Source organism: Gorilla gorilla, chromosome 4 (assembly GCF_029281585.2).
Source record: "Gorilla gorilla gorilla isolate KB3781 chromosome 4, NHGRI_mGorGor1-v2.1_pri, whole genome shotgun sequence".
NCBI lineage: Eukaryota > Metazoa > Chordata > Mammalia > Primates > Hominidae > Gorilla > Gorilla gorilla.
The window spans coordinates 65,320,356-65,336,211 of record NC_073228.2 but is presented as its reverse complement, the minus strand read 5'-3'; the positions used below and the strand labels follow the sequence as shown (position 1 = coordinate 65,336,211).

Sequence of the window (15,856 nt, the reverse complement as noted above, 5' to 3'; positions counted from 1 at the left end):
CCCCATCTCTACTAAAAATACAAAAATTAGCTGATTGTGGTGGTGGGCACCTGTAATCCCAGCTACTTGGGAGGCTGAGGCATAAGAATCACTTGAACCACTGCACTCCAGCCTGGGCGACAGACTGACATTCCATCTCAAAAAAAAAATTGTTCAAGGAAAAATAAATAATAAATAAATGAAACCCCAGGTGAGCTAAGACTAGAAAGACAAACCTACTGCAGGAAACAACCAGAAGAATGAAAAGTCCAACAGGAGCCCAGTAGAGACTCGGGTTGATGCACTTTGGGTCACACACACGTTCCTGTAACTGGCCCCACACTGAAGACCAGACTCAGGTCTTCATTTTCTAGAAGGAGGGTCCAGGAGCTCAGGGGTGGTCCCCATCCCAGCCTGGGATGCCTCCCCCGGAACACGTGCTCTCCTCTGGCAGGTGATGGTGAACGGGAGCCTCTTCGTGCAGTACTTCCACCGGGTGCCCTTCCACCGTGTGGACACCATCTCCGCCAATGGCTCTGTGCAGCTGTCCTACATCAGCTTCCAGGTCAGACTGTCCACCTGGCACCAGTCCCAGGGGCTGGGATGCAGGGCCCAGCGTAGCTGTGCCTAGGCCCTGCTGGGTGGACCCAAGCCAATCTCCAACCCAGGTCACTCTGGGGACAACCTCTGTTTCCCTGTCCCGGTACCTGCCCTCCCCTTCTCCTCTGTCACTCTGCCCCTCCTTCTGTGTTACTGTCCGTGTCCGGAACACCTGCCTTGGTCTCCCAGACTCCTCAGCTGCCCCTTTCTCCTCACGCCTTGATTTCCACCCTGGTTAGGAGGCCATATTGTTCTAGAAAGAACACAGGCTAAGGAACCAAACTGAATCCAGTTCAAATTCCCAGCTCTGCCATTCATCATCTGTGGGATCTTAGACAAGCAACTTCACCTCTCTCAGCCTAGGTTTCTTCATCTGTAGAATGGTCATTGCCTGCCCCCCATGGGTGGTTGTGTGGTTCAGTGAGGAGACAGATATCAGAGGTCACACAGTGGCCCCCCTGGGCCCACACCAGGGTCTGTTTGACCTCTGTGTTTTAACAACTTTGAATGTGTTGCCAACATCTAAAAGGTCAGGAGAGCCAGGTATGGTGGTGGAGGTCTGCAGTCCTGGCTACTCAAGAGGCTGAGGCGGGAGAATTGCTTGAGCCTAGGAATTAGAGTTCTGCCTGGGCAACATAGCAAGACCCTGTCTCCAAAAAACTTTGTTTAAATAATAAAATAAAATAAAATAAATAAAACTAAAGAAGGTCAGGAGATACCAATACCACGTGAAAAATGGGAAGATTAGGGTGTGCTGGGCCCACATTCCCACAGGGCACCAGCAGTTGGGTGGGAGCTGCTGTTACCCTTTTGGCATTCGAGGGAGCTTCCTGAGATCAGCGAAGCACACAGTAGGCCCTCAGCAAATCTGGGCTTCTCGCCCTTTGGTCCTCATCTCTCATTCCCTCTTTCCCTGACTCCCTCCCCTGTGGGTGAATGGGGAGGGAAGAGCTGAGGGAGACTGCCCCCCCGCCGTGCTGCTCACCTGAGCCTGGCCCTTTCCCCTCCCACCTCGGCGTGGCCCTAACCCCCTTGCCTCATCCCCCTGCCTGCCTGGTCTCTCCCTCTTGCCCCTGCCTCTGCCTTTCGGCTTCTCCTTGGCTCTATTAATGCTTCTCCTCACTGCCCGGTGCCTTTTGTTTTAACAGAACCCCCGCACAGTCCCTGTTCAGCCTGCCTTCTCCACGGTGCCGTTCTCCCAGCCTGTCTGTTTCCCACCCAGGCCCAGGGGGCGCAGACAAAAAGTGAGTTCAACACAGAGGCCCTGGGTGGCTGAGCAGACAGTAGGAAGGACCGAGGGTCTGAGAGGCTGGCCCCAGCCAGCAGGCCACCCAGGGCCTACAGGCCCCATCTTGCCCACCCAAGAGTTCCCTGTCTCTGTCCGCTGGGCACCCAGAGCTGGGGACCTGGGGGTCGCCCTGGATTCTTCACTCCCTCTTCTTTACGTCTCTCCAAGGCACGAACGTGTCTCCCTCCTGAAGCCACCGATGTGGCCCAGGCCTCCAGGATTCCTCACCATGACGACAGGGGTCCAGTTCCCCACCCCCCTCACCCAACCACTGTCACAGTGGTTCTTATAAGCACTTAAGTTCTTATAAGTGCTTCTTATAAGCAAATCTGATCACACCCTCTCCCTGCTTAAAAATCTTAACAGCCCCCAGCCCTTCAAATAAAGCCCAAATTCCCCAGCAGGGCATACAAATTCCTCCCAGTCTGACCCCAATCCACCTCGCTGCCTCACCCCCAAACCACGAAGCTCACGCAGCCTCTGCAGCTCACTCAAGGCCCTCTCGGGCCACCATGGTTTTGCATATGCTGTCCCTGGTCCCGGAAGCATCCTCTGCCAGCCTGCCCCCAGCACACGCCTAATTGCCCTTCCATGCTCTGCCTCAGTGTCGCTCCTCTGGGAGTCCTCCCCGCCTGGAATATTGTTGGACGCTCCCCCATGTCCCCACGGAGTCTGTACGTATCTGTGCCATGCCAGTTCACAGCACCCCATTGTAACTGTGTTTGCGTTGTCTGTCCCCGTCACTCCACCCCCATCTCCCTATGCCCATGAGGCTTCAGAGGGCCGGAACTGTGCCTTGTTCATTTGCACTCAGTGAATGAATGTGGAATGTGGTTCACACAGCCAGGGAGAATGGGATACCAGCCAGGGCAAGAACAGGCTACTGGGTGGGGCAGGATCCAGGACAAGGAGGCGAGCAGCCCTTCCTCTGGCCACTCAAGTAGTGGGGACTGGGAGGAGGGGCGCTTTGTCTATGCAGTCTTCTTATGGCTCATCACGGTACAGACAGGGCACCTGCCTCCTGCCACGCTGACTTCAGGACTGGTCGAGCCCCAGGGAACATTTGCAGGGCAGACCAAATCTGGCCCTGGCCCTGGCCCTGGCCCTGGGGAGGATAGAAAGTGTGCTGGATACAGTCAGACAGAACTGGCTGCCATTTTGGATTTGATCCCTTCCACCTGGGCGAGCTTGGGCAAGTTGCTTAATCTTTCTAAGCCTCATTGCCTCACCAGGGACACAGGAGCTGAGGCTGCTTCCCTCATTGGAAAGCACTGAAACCCAGGAATCAGCCCACAGTAGGCCTTCAACAAATACCACTTCTCACCTTAGTGGTAAAATATGGCACTGGAAGTAATGCTCTTGGCTGTGGGAGCTACAGAGAACAATGAGGTCTCTATCAAACCCAGTCTCCTCTCTCTCAAGAGGAACCAATGGGGATACCCTACCCTCCAACCGCAAAGCCCTGTGCACCTGGGGGTAAAAATCTGGGTGCCACGGGCTCAGGAAGGCTTGCTTGGGAGCAAGAGGGAGGTGGGTGTGTCTGGGGAGGCATTTCTGAGCACAAGAGCCTCCCTGGAGTTTTGCCACCATCTCCTCCCATTCTGTGGTGCCCGCGATAACCACCATTCTGACTCTCCTCACCCCTCCAGCCTCCCGGCGTGTGGCCTGCCAACCCGGCTCCCATTGTAAGTCTCTTGTTTTCTTTTTGGATCGTCCTCATTTTGGCTTTTCTGGGCTCATGGAGGAGGCAGGGCCAGGCATTGGGCCTCTCCCATTGGGAGTAGGGAGGGCACAGGCCAGGCCCTTGACCATCTGCCCGGCCTGGTGAGGTTGGGGGTTGGATGTGATTGGCTGGCCGTGATGAAACAACCTGAGTTGCCACCCCGTGGGCAGCCACGGAAGACCATGCCCCACATTCACTTCTGTCACCTGCAAAGCGAGGCTAGGCTGAGACGTTTCCCCGAGAGGAAAGATGGGCCAGAGCCACCAGCGTCCCTATCTGTCTTCTCCAGGGTTCTAACCTTTGCCCCTCGCTCATCCCCTTGAGAGAAGAGACACCTGGGCCCACCCTCTGTGGGGTCTGTGGGGCCATTGGGCTTGTTACGCCCCCTGGAGGGTGCCTGCCATGTGGCGCCCTCTGGTGGGAGCTGGTGGTTTTCACACGTGAGAGCCTGGGTGAGACCTGGTTTCTTTCTTCCAGACCCAGACAGTCATCCACACAGTGCAGAGCGCCCCTGGACAGATGTTCTCTGTAAGTCTACAAGTTCTGGTCAGTTCACAGCTGCACAGTGTCCTCCTTCACCAAGAACTAAATTCCCTAGAGCGCTAGAGTTGGGAAGAAAGGGGTTTAGCAAGGAGGATGGGGACACTAGGGGCTGAGTGCTTGGCTCAGGTGACATGTGGCTAAAGCTGTCCTTGGGACAGCAGAGATTCTGGAAGAAGCAGGATTTATCCAGTGGTGGAAGAGGCAAGTCCCCTAGAGACCAGGAGGGAAACTGGTCCGTCTGTCACCAAGTGGGGAGTGCCCCAGCACCCAGATGTGAGGTTCCTGGCCCTGCATCCTGGGTCCCCAGGATGTCACTACTGATCATAGGCTTAAGCTCTTCTCCTGCTGGTGCAAATCAGGCCGGAAGCTTAGCGTTAGTGGGGCTGCCTGCAGAGGGGTTGAGGGGCAGGTGACCGTGGTGGGGTCCGGGAACACGGCAGGAAGTTCCAGGAAGGCTAACATGAAAACGGAGGTGGATGGGGGAGTCCAAGGGCCAAAGGCTCATGAGGTCAGCCTCACAGTGGAGCCCTCTCTAGAACGCGTGGGTGCGCGTGGGTGAGTGCTCGCGCACCCATGTGCTCTCCCATTGAATTTCCTGGTTTCTTATCAACAGACTCCCGCCATCCCACCTATGATGTACCCCCACCCCGCCTATGTAAGTGGTTTCTCAGGGAGGGCGGAGGTTCTGTTTGTGGTGGGCAGGCTGGGGGTGAAGGGCCACTTTGGGGGTATCCACTAGCCTTGCAAAATGAAAAGCGAAGGGCTTTCAAAATGGTAAGCTGAAGGGCTTCAAAGCATTCCAGCGAATTAGAAGACTGTGGAGAGGAGCTTTCAACCTTAAAACTGTCGTGTCAATATGAGCGCATTGCATGGCCCTCCCTTTTCACCCCACGAGACGAGTATTTTTGTGTTTGGCCAAAGTTCCTTTCATGACACTAATCTAAGCCCATTAATATGAGGAGCACTGGAAAGTTTTCCTTTGGCTTTTATGGAACCAAGTACAGATATCGTTGGTTTCTTCTTAGCTGACAGCCCAAATTCATGGGACCTGGTACAATCTTCCCTTTTGTGTGGTGGCTGCCCTGGCTGCCACTGGCTGACCCATGCCTCTCCTTCTGAAAGCCGACGCCTTTTGTCACCATCATTCCGGGAGGGCTGTACCCATCCAAGTCCATCATCCTGTTGGGCACTGTCCTGCCCAGTGCTCAGAGGTAAGCTAAGGGCTCCAGTTGACCTCTGGGAAGAGAGAGCCCTTCAAGGTGATTCCAGCCATTCCCCTGGCTTTGAGCAGGCTGTGGATGACGGGGAGGAAATAAGGCCCAGAACTCAGTGGACGAAGGTCCAGGTGGGCTGCCCACCCCAGGTTCCACATCAACCCGCACTCTGGGAACCACATCGCCTTCCACCTGAATCCCCGTTTTGATGAGAATGCTGTGGTCCACAACACCCAGATCAACAACTCTTGGGGGTCTGACGAGAGGGGCACAGCTGGGGAGAGGTGGGGAGTGGGCAGTGAAGATGAAGCCCCATGCTCAGTCCCCTCCCATCCCCCACGCAGCTCCACCCCAGTCCCAAGCCACCAGCTATCCACTCCTGGTGGGAGGTGATGTCCTCAGCCCCTCCCCTCTGACCTTTAACCTAACTCTCACCTTGCACCCTGCATCAACCCTTCACCCCCTCCTGGAAAGCCAGCCTGATGGCATCCCACTGGCCTCCACCAAGAGTGTTCTCTTCAGGGGACTGGCTCCTTTCCCAGTGTCCTTAAAATAAAGAAATGAAAATGCTTGTTGGCACATTCATGTGGGTTGACCGTGGCTTCTTTAATTCATTTGGAGACATTTTGGAGTCTGTGGAATCGGGCGGCGGTGCTGCTGAGAGGAGTGGGATGGGAAAGCATGGACTCCCTTTGGGCAGGGGGTCCTGACCTCACACCTCCTCCCAGAGGGTCCCTCACAAATCCCACGAGGGTGTTGGAGAAAGCAGGCTGGGGCTCTAGCCTTTTGGGCAGGAGTCTCGGACACAGGAAGGTGGTAATGGGGGACACCAGGAAACAGCCCCATGCCTCCGAGATGGGAGAGGGGCTGGGGCAGAGCCTGTGAGGGCCACAGCAGGGTCAGAGCTGGCTCCTCAGACCTGGCATCCCAGTGGGAGGAGGTGGCTTGGGGAGGGGGGTCAGGAGAAGCCAACCCGAAGCACCGTCTGGGTGTGTGTTCCATTGTGGGTCTCCCCAGCATTAGGGGTTAGGGCTTGCATGGGAAAAGTGGCTCAGTGTTCATGTGTGGGGTTCTGCCAGCCACTGGACCACTGCCAGGAAGCCCAGCTCTGCATCCAGGTGATGCCAACACATCCTGCTCAGCCCAGCAAGAATCCAGTTCCTCAGGCCCCATAGTAGTCCTCAGAGCAGTGGCACCAGCTGCATCTGGGAGTTTGTTGGAAACGCAGCATCCCGCACCCCACCCGACCTGCGAGGTCAGAGTCTCTGTTTTCACAGGACCCCAGACGAGGTGCGCACATTAAAGCTGGAAAGCCCTGGTCCGGAGCGGACTCCTGGCCTTGTTGCTGAGATGCACGGCTGTCGCGCAGGGCATGGAGCTTTCCTGGAGCCTGAGGTTGGCACTGCCCCTTCTCCTGCCCCTGAGATGCTACTGCTAGAAGGGGAAGGTGGCGGGCGAGGGGGTGAAGTCGGCCAGGGCACCCAGGAGGCAGAGGCCAAACCTAAGCTGGGAGCCATGTGTTGCCAGGACCCCAGTGGCCGCCGCTGAGCTCCTTTTTTCGTTCTGACCAGGAGAAGGAAACGGGGCCCCTCTCCTAAGAAGGCTTCCTTGGCCTGCTCCAAACCCAAGAGGGTCCCCAGTCCCTCAGGCGAGGATGCTGTGGCCCACACTCACCTCGACACGCTGCCTTCCCAGGGACCACATCCGTACTGGCCAAGGCACAGTCTCACATGAGACTAGTGGCCCCAGAGCAAAACGCTTTCTAAGACAGTGTCCAAGAAGAAGCTCAAGGCCTTCCCCGAAACACTGGCCTTATGCGACAATCCCACCCTCACCAGACCCCGTTTCAGATACTTTGTGTGGGAGGCAGGCCTGCGCCCCCTGCCCTACCACAGGTCTTTGGACCAGCACGAAGCTCCATCTGCTGCTGTCACACCTGGCAGCCATTTCAGAGGAGCCATGGACTGCCTGGGGTGTCCCTCTGTCAGGGATCTGTCCAGGCTGTGACACCCACCAGCTCCCCACTCTGAGAAGAGCTTTCCCTACAAAACACCCACACACGCATACAGTGTGATTAAAATAAAATGCAATTCATATAAATATCTCCATCAAGGAATCATACAGGGAAGACCCAAGTGGCCATGGGGAACAGACTGGGTGTTAGTTTTTTAAATACAGAGGCATAAATAACTGTACACAAGGCAGTTAAATACACAGTGGTGCGATAGCGCCTCCTGGTGGTCACTTGAAGTGGTGCACTCAGCAGCAAGTTCCATGTTTCACCCACTTGCCAGGCCTGGCATTTAAGATTTCATCTCCAAGGGACCAGGGAGGCCCCAGTTTGAGAGAGGAGGCTCCGATCAATCCAGGGTGCTACTTGTTAGGAGGTCAAGTAAAGGGCTTGATGGGGAGCAACGTTGAGGAAATAAGACTTGAGGCTGGGGGATATCACTTTCCTCCATCTCCCCAGGCCCTGTGACCTCGGATAATGCAGAGCTGGCTCCATTGTTAAGTTCTGTGCCGGCAGCTTTAACCCCTCCTGTGGGCCCTCAGAGCACTGACATCTCCAGGCTGCTGGGCTGCACCGCCGCCCTGTCCTTCTTTGCCTCGTAGGGAAATACAGCACCAAAGATATCTTCGTGATAGCGCTTCTGGCTCTTTTAGGTAAAAACAGAGAGCAACGTGTCAAGTCCAGGCTGGGATGAGCCCCTGGGGTTGCCCAGCTTCCCTATCACATGGACCTTCATGAGCCATCTGTCTTCCCAACTGTTATACTTAGATTGTGCTTGAACCTGGTTTAGACCGTAACCCCGCTCAGCACCTGATCTGGTGCAGGCCCTCTAACCATCTCCAAAGCTTTACTTAGCATACCCATTTCCTGCCCAGCGTTCATCCCCCACCCAAGATACTCCAGGAGGTGTGAGCTCTGAGATAAATATGTTTGGGAAATGCTACGTCCTTTCTTTCCTTCCAGCCTTGAAGGGTCCTGATGAACAGCAGCATGCTGAAGGCTCCCAGAAGTCTTGTAGTAAAGCAACGTGTTTGCCTTGCCTTAACTAAGCATCTCCCAGGCTATTCGACCTTGGAATCTTTTTGATGCCAACTGTCTACCGACCCACTGAACACATTTGGGGAAATGCCTGTTATCTCCTCACTGTTCTTCAAACACACCAGCTTAACTCCCACCCCCGGGGCCTTTGTACCTGCTGCCCCTCCAGAATAGCCCAGAGTGTTTCCTTCAGTATCCACAGGGCTCCTCCTCACCATCTCAGGTTTATTCTCAGATGCCGCCTTCCAGCTCCGCCTTCCCTGGCCACCCTATTTAAAATTATACTCCCCAGCGTTCCCTGGGATGTTTCCTGCTATTTTCTCTGAAGCACTACACCTCTTCCTTGTTTGGGTTTGTCAGCCCCAGTAGAATGTAAAGAATTTTTGCCTGATTCATTTACTGCTCTATCCCTAGCACATAGTAGGTGCTCAATAAATGTTCGGTTGAACGTATGAATGTGTCTTAGGGAGAGTATGGAAGTGACAATCACAGGGTTTGGAACCAGAGAGAGGCAGACTGAATTCTAGGCTCTCACATTTACTGCTGTGGTCCCCGTAGGCCCCCTTCCCTCTGTAAAAGGGGGTGCCTCCCTCATAAAGTCCTCGGCAGGACTGAATGAAATGTCACATGAGAATCCTTGGAAAGCAGTATGCCCAGTGTAAGCCCTTGATAAATATCACTATTATCTTCATCAATAACATGCAAGCCCTTCCTGCTGGGGGGATGAGGGTGAGCAGACACCAGCCTGGGTGTAAATAAGAAGTATGAGGTTCACACGAGGCTGACGGGGGGCAGCCTTGCTCTCCCCTGTGTTCACAGCCCTGCTTTGGCCACGCAGACACTTTCTGAAAGGGGGGTTTGGGGAGAGGCCAGGGAGACTCTCCTGCCCCCATTCTACAGATGGAAAAATGGAACACATTCACTGCCCCCATTCTACAGATGGAAAAATGGAACACATTCACCCGACTTCTCAAAGCTGCCAACCAGTCCAGGATGTGCAGTAGGGCCTTCTGACAGCCCACCCAGCTCAGATCTCTAAGATTCTCTTGGGGTCCAGAACCTTTCTGGGCCTGATTCCCCTGGGTCTACCTGCCACCCCTGGTCCTGGCTCCAACGGCCTGTGCCCTTGGCAGGCACCTTCAGCCCACACACCCACTATTATACCTTGAGCTGAAAGAAATAGTCCTCAACCTGCTCCTCATTCAATTTCAGGTTGGCAGCCACCAGCTGCTTCAGGGTGTGGGCCACGTCCCGGGCCATGCGCACATCCCCGCAAACATAGAGGTGGCCTGGCTCCTTGTGGAGCACACGGAGCACCTCGCTGGCCAGCTGCTGCCGCAGGATGTCCTGAACATAGACCTGAAACCAGAGGAAACAGTGGGTTCAGTCCTCAGCTGCTCAGGACAAGGCTTGCAGGCAGGCCTGCTGTCCTCAAGGAGGCGGGGAGAGGGGCACTAAGGGGTGAGGAGTGAGTCCCCTCCCAGCCAGGACCTTGCATGGGGCCAGGCTCAGGATGAGGTGCATGGATACCCCTGGGACTTGGCTGGGATTAAAGAGATAAATGCTGGACACAGTCCTGCCCTCAAAGGGCTGACCATCCAGTGGGGATCCCAGACTGTCTCTGAATTTGCCATGCTTCAAAAAGGCATCAATGAAGACAGTCCCCCTGCCCAGGGCTCTGCCTACACCCCAGAAAAGGGAGCCTCTCAATGCAGACTATCCATTAGGTCCCTGCAGGGTATGGATCCCGGGCTCCCCAGATACAAGGTCCAGGAGTCAGTCAGGGACTCTCTGCTCCTGCTCCACACAGGATGCCCAGTGGCCCCAGCACTGGGCACACAGCACTGGGCCCAAGAGGTGCCCTGATGGGACAAATGTGTGAAGGCCGAGAGTCTACTCTGACACCCCAGGCTCAGGGGGTAACGCGGCCCTGGGGACAGAAGAGCCCCTCTGATGGCCGTGGTGGAAGCATCGGCCGCCCTCCAGCCTTGCAAGGCTTGAGCGTAGCCAGCCTGGACCACCTCTCCCCGGGCAGTCGCATGTCCCAGGGGGCCTGCTGGGGACCTTCAGCAGGCTGGGCTCTGGGGTTAACCCGCGTGTGACCTAGGTTAGTCCTGAACCTCTCCAGGCCTGTCGCTTCTGCTGTATGAGAGGGTGTAACGCTCTTCACAGCATCACTCTGATGGTTGTGAATTACCAGCATTTTCGAGCTCAGGAGGTGAAGGCTCAGGGAGGCGAGGAGCCTGTGGGGACCCAGGGCTCACACTGGAGCTTGTGTGTGTAATGCTTCACCTGCTTTGAGGCTGCATTTACCTTGGGCTTGCCAGGCAGGCGGGAATAGGCTGTATGCACCTCATGCAGCACCCCCTTCTGGGCCATCTCCAGCATCTCCTCCTGGTAGATGTGGTCCTCATCTGGGCGGCGGCACCCAAACACCAAGGTCATGCGGCCTCCCCGCACTCCTGCAGGAGTCCCGGGCTGTTGTTACCATGTTGGCCACCAGAGGGCGCCAGGGCTCCAAGCCCAACTGGAATTCTCACTTCACTCCCACTAGCTATTTAATAGCATTATCCCCACTTTACAGATGAGGAAACTGAGGCCCAGGGCATTCAGATCATTCATCCATAGTCACAGAACTGAAAGTGCGGATGCAGAATTCCCTCAGCCAATCGGAGATCAAAAGCAGGGACTTTCCCGTTACCTCCACTCCCAGGAGAGGGAGCCCTGGCTACTACGCAGGAGACGGAAAGGCGGCCATTCTAACCCGCAGAGGCCCGCACAGGGAAGCAAACTTGGGAGGCCTTCCCTCGAGAGAGGTCAGGAACCGTTTGTGGGGCTGCAGTTCTGCTCCTAGGCAGGCGCTGGCCCCCTGGTGCCCCTCTCACCTGGGAAGCCTCCAGCCTTACCCTTGTGCTGGGAGTCATGGAGCCGTTGCTGCCAGAAACTGCGGAAGGGCGCGATGCCTGTGCCAGGCCCGATGAGGATGCAAGGATGGGAGGGATCCTCGGGGAGGTGGAAACCGCTGGCACTGAAGAGGACAGGAGAAGAGGGGGCCAGTCCTCAGACACCCCAGGCCCACGCACACACAGGATAGCTGGGGAGCTGGGCCTGTGGGAGGCGGTCGTGAGGGGGTGGAGAGGACAAGAAGCTCCTATTTGATTTCCCACGTCCTGCAGGCTGCTTCACTTCTGTCCAGGCACCAGCACCTCCCCCAGGTCCTTCTGAAAAAGGGCCAAGCTCACTGGACTCTTGAGACTCACCTGTCATCGCTGTCCCTGCTACAGGCAGCCACACCAGTGTGACCCCAGTGCCTTCTTTATGGGCCAAGGGGCTCCGAGCGTCTCCTAAACCCCAGATCCCTCCCTTTCCTCCCGGAACTCCCAGGGGTCGGCGGCCCCACAGGGGACAGAGTGGAAGGGGTGCTTACTTCCGCACAAAGCAGGGCACTGGGTCTTGGGGCTTCAGGCTGTTGAGCCATGTGCTGCAGACGCCGTGGTGCAGGGGACCCTGGCCATCTGCAACGATACCACAAAGTGACCAACGTCCCCCCACTGCCCATGTGCAAACTGTACCAGCTGCTCCGCCCACACCACGGCCTCCTTGGACGCCGCCACTCAGGCACTCTCAGGACTCAATGAGCAGCTGTTTGTCCTCCTGGTTCTGAGATGCACCCTCTGTAAGCGCGGAGCTGAGGAACGTTGAAAGGGACTTAGAGAGGCTGCAAGTTGCTCCTTCTGCCCAAGCAGAAACTGAGACGGGGAGAGGAAAAGTGACTTGAAAAAGGTCACTCAGGTCGCGGTGGAATCAGGCGGACAGCTCAGCTTCCCTGACTCCGACTCCAGTGCTCCTTCCAAAGACTTTCTCCGGGAACACTCCCAGCTCACCACTGAGCTCCACTGACAGCAGCATGAAGTGGCCCCTCAGGGTGGCTACTGCTGTGCGTGCTCATGAGCGTGGCCCTTGCTGGTAGCAACCCTGGGTGGTGGATGAGCTCCGCGCATTTCAGCCTGCTCTGACACCTCGCTTTCCTCCTCAGTGGGCCCTCCTGGGCTTGTAGAAACCCAGGAGGTCTCTCTGGGTTGTGTTCCCTTTACAATGGCCCAGCACTTGAAGAAGGCCTCCAACCAACTGCAGAGGTCCCCCTGGTTTTCCTCGGGATTAAATTTTGATCTCACAGGACACGTCTGCCTTTCCTCTCCTGGTCTGGGTGGCTGTTCTCTAGCAGGGCAAATAGAGTCTCTGCCAAGGTTTTAGAAACTGTGTTTTTGCTTCTTGAGGACAGAGGGCTCGGAAGCGTGGGCAGCTCCCAGCCTTGCCAACCCAGGCAATGCTCAGTTACAGGGGGCAGGGCAGGGGGCAGAGGGCAGAGGGCAGAGGCCAGTGGTGGAGCCGAGACCACCTGGACGAGATGTTGGCCTCCCGCTCTATGGCAGCGTCACCCCGCCCCCTGCCACCCCGGCCCACTTTGCTTCCCTCAGTGACCCTGACCTTTCCTTCTTGGCTTCAGCACAATGAGAATCATCTAATTATTTCTATGCCTATCTCTCCACTGCCGCCTCTAGATGCTCCCTGAGAGCAGGGCTGATGTCTGTTGTATTTCCATACCCACCCCAGTGCCGGGCACCCACTGAATAGCTCAGTGAGTGAATGAATAATCAATGCAGAATCTCCCCTGCGTTCAGGCTGCATGATTGGGAAGACTAAGAACCACTGGCCTCCTACCAAGGGTTGAGTGCTCTTCACATCTGATCTCATTAAATTGTCCCAAGAGTAGTGGGACAGCGGAGTGGTGGAGGACTTGGACTCAGCAGTTAGACTATCCAGGTCTGAATCTCAGCTCTCCACTTACTAACAGTGTGACTTTCTGTGCCACCTGTAAAATGCACACAGTGCCTACCCCACAATGTAACTGATCATATACATACAGAAGGCTTGGTTTAGTGCCTGGTTCCTAGAGATCTCTCCCACACACCTCCTAATACTGTTAACAACTCTGGGCTGTGGGTGTTCCCTCCCTCCTTGAACTGATGAGGGAGCTGAATCCGAGTTGATGAACCGATGTCCAACAATGGGCAGAGCAGGGCTGTTCCAGAGCCTCTGCCCCCGGCTCACCTCGGGTGTGGTAGGTGACCACAGCCACAGTCAGGTGGATCTCCGTGGGCGTGTGATCCCGGGAGGAGCTGATGGAGTAGAACCTGGGCTTCAGAATGGGGAGCTGGGAAAGCAGGAAGCCAGCAGACACCCGCAGGGACGGGAACTCCTCTAGCACCTCCAGGAATGTGGGGCTGTTGGTGAACTTCCACTTGCTGTACTCTGAGGGCTAAAAGCCAAGGGTGATGTCAGTGACTCAGGGTGCCTGTCCCGCTTTGGGGAAAAGACTGTCACAACCCAGTATTCATTCATTCATTCACTCACTCAACAAACAAGTCCATGTGCCAGGCACTGTCCATGGTGCTGAGACTACCAAATTTGAGACGAAATAAGTGCCTGTCCTGGAGGATCTCAGTCCAGTACATTTATCTAACTTGTGTTACCTCCACTGTCGGCAACTCATGGGCAGGGGTCAAATCTTTATTGTAATTTATTTGGGGCAAGGCTTTGGAACCAATCAGACCTGGGTTCAAATCTTGGCTGGGTGTCCTCACTAGCTGTGGAATCTTGTCCCAATTACCCTTTGTGAAACAAGGACAGTATTGCCTGCCTTGTGGGGATGTTATGGGAATTAAATGAGAAAGCATGTGCCAAGTTAGTACATTGCAGCCACGAAATAATGGCGGTGGAGGTAGCTTAAATTGAGATAATTAGCTATAATGATGATGATAATAATGACAACCAGTGCCTTTTGCAAAGACTTGGAACCAGACAGTTGCAGGTGAGTTAATGCATTCTCTCATTAACTTATTAATTCAGCTCTCCATCTGTCACTGTGTTCATTATGCCCATTTATCCATTCATCCACACCATCCCTCCCCCAATACATCTTAAGTGACAAGTTTATTCCAGTTTTGGGGAAAGCAAAGACGGATAAGGACGGCTCTCCTTTCTAGCTAATGTTCAAGGCAGTGCACTCTGGTTGCATCCTGCAGACACTTGGAAAAACTCAGTTCACTCAACACAACTGTGTCCTAGACATGTGCCAGCGGACGATGCCTGGCTTCCCACTAGCCTTTGACAAGTCTCACTTTGGGAACCTGGTGTGGATCCCTCTTGGGAGTTAAAGACCAGCTCTGGACTCTGGCTCCCCACATGCTGGGACCCCCCACATACCCCCACTGCCCACCAGCCCTGATCTTCACCTGACACAAGGCCTCCAGCCTCTGTCTCTCAGTCGCTTCTGTGGCCACCTGGGCCAGCTTTTGGAGCAGCAGTTGGGTTGGGGGTGTGGTGATGTCCAGGAAGTAGGTGAGGGCCTGGCTGAGTGAGCAGGGGGGCAGCCTCTTGTCACTGACCCAGTAGCTGCCTGGATGGGGAAGGAAGGTGTCAGGATGGAAAAGAGGCCCCTTTCAGGATTCTCAGTAGGTAGCGAGGCCCCCAGGCAGACACCCTCTATTCTCCAGCTGCAGGGGAAAGGAGGCTCTAAAGACCTGGCTCTAAGAGCAAAAGGCAGGAAGAAGGTGGCGCATGGAGAAAGGACTGCCAGGGAAGGCTGATCACCAGCCCCCAAAGGGGCAGTAAGTTGGCGTGGTCCTGATGAACTAACCATGTCCTTCTCTGGCCCAGACCTGAACTTTAGCAAGACATTCACTGGTGATCTACAGACTCACAATGACTAAATCCACCAAAGACTAATGGATACCTCACAGGCCAGTTGTTCACTTAGAGAGAAGCCCATGACTGCAGTCCCCCGGGTGCTATACCAAGATGTGCTGGGCAAGCAGATGAGCCCAAAGGGAAGTCCCAGGGAGCAGCATGCAGGGCAGTCACAGCACAGACCCTGGGGCCAGAAGACACGGGTTCAAACCCTGGCTCCCCACTTCTGAGGTGACTGAAGCCTCTGGGCCTTGGCTTCCCTCCCTGTGAAACAGATCTGATAGCACAACCTCTCTTGCTGGGTTGGCATGAGCACTGAATGAAATTGTGCCATGATAGTTGGTGCTGTGCCTGGTACACGGATGCTTTGTAAACACTGGGTAAAAATATGAGCATGACATTCTCTCCTCTGGAACAGAGTCCTGATGAACCACATCCATCACCCTACAGTCACAAGGGCAACTGTCTTGTCGTCCCCACATCTCAGGTTCTCTCACTTTCTCCTGGACAGTGGGGGACACTGCCAGGCTCTGTTTCTCTGATCCCACTTTCTTTTTTATTTTTTTGAGATGGAGTCTCTGTCACCCAGGCTGGAGTGCAGTGGCAAGATCTCATATCACTGCAACCTCCACCTCCTGGCTTCAAGTGATTCTTGTGCCTCAGCCTCCTGAGTGGCTGGGATTGGGATAACAGGCATGTACCACCATTCC

The 15,856-nt window shown here is 55.3% G+C and overlaps 2 protein-coding genes across 4 annotated transcripts in view; one reads left to right on the top strand and one right to left on the bottom strand.

The window, feature by feature from the left end:
* LOC101138463 (galectin-9-like) overlaps positions 1 to 6,895 on the top strand; it is a 93,313-nt gene extending 86,418 nt beyond the window's left edge. Inside the window, 8 exon segments of the mRNA XM_063705970.1 lie at positions 434 to 544; positions 1,728 to 1,823; positions 3,517 to 3,552; positions 4,068 to 4,118; positions 4,747 to 4,788; positions 5,256 to 5,344; positions 5,497 to 5,631; positions 6,625 to 6,895. Of these exon segments, the coding sequence (XP_063562040.1) occupies positions 434 to 544; positions 1,728 to 1,823; positions 3,517 to 3,552; positions 4,068 to 4,118; positions 4,747 to 4,788; positions 5,256 to 5,344; positions 5,497 to 5,631; positions 6,625 to 6,895 (831 nt within the window).
* Positions 6,896 to 7,416: 521 nt separating this feature from the next.
* NOS2 (nitric oxide synthase 2) overlaps positions 7,417 to 15,856 on the bottom strand; it is a 47,689-nt gene continuing 39,249 nt past the window's right edge. For 2 of the 3 annotated variants that reach the window (XM_019028405.4, XM_055388695.2), the window contains 7 exons: positions 14,693 to 14,856; positions 13,509 to 13,716; positions 11,824 to 11,911; positions 11,303 to 11,424; positions 10,710 to 10,858; positions 9,561 to 9,755; positions 7,417 to 8,004 (listed from right to left, as the gene is read on the bottom strand). In XM_019028405.4, coding sequence (XP_018883950.4) covers positions 7,897 to 8,004; positions 9,561 to 9,755; positions 10,710 to 10,858; positions 11,303 to 11,424; positions 11,824 to 11,911; positions 13,509 to 13,716; positions 14,693 to 14,856 — 1,034 coding nt within the window. In that variant the 3' untranslated portion in view covers positions 7,417 to 7,896. The remainder of the gene's footprint in view (positions 8,005 to 9,560; positions 9,756 to 10,709; positions 10,859 to 11,302; positions 11,425 to 11,823; positions 11,912 to 13,508; positions 13,717 to 14,692; positions 14,857 to 15,856) is intronic. The other variant, XM_055388696.2, reaches the window with a different exon arrangement.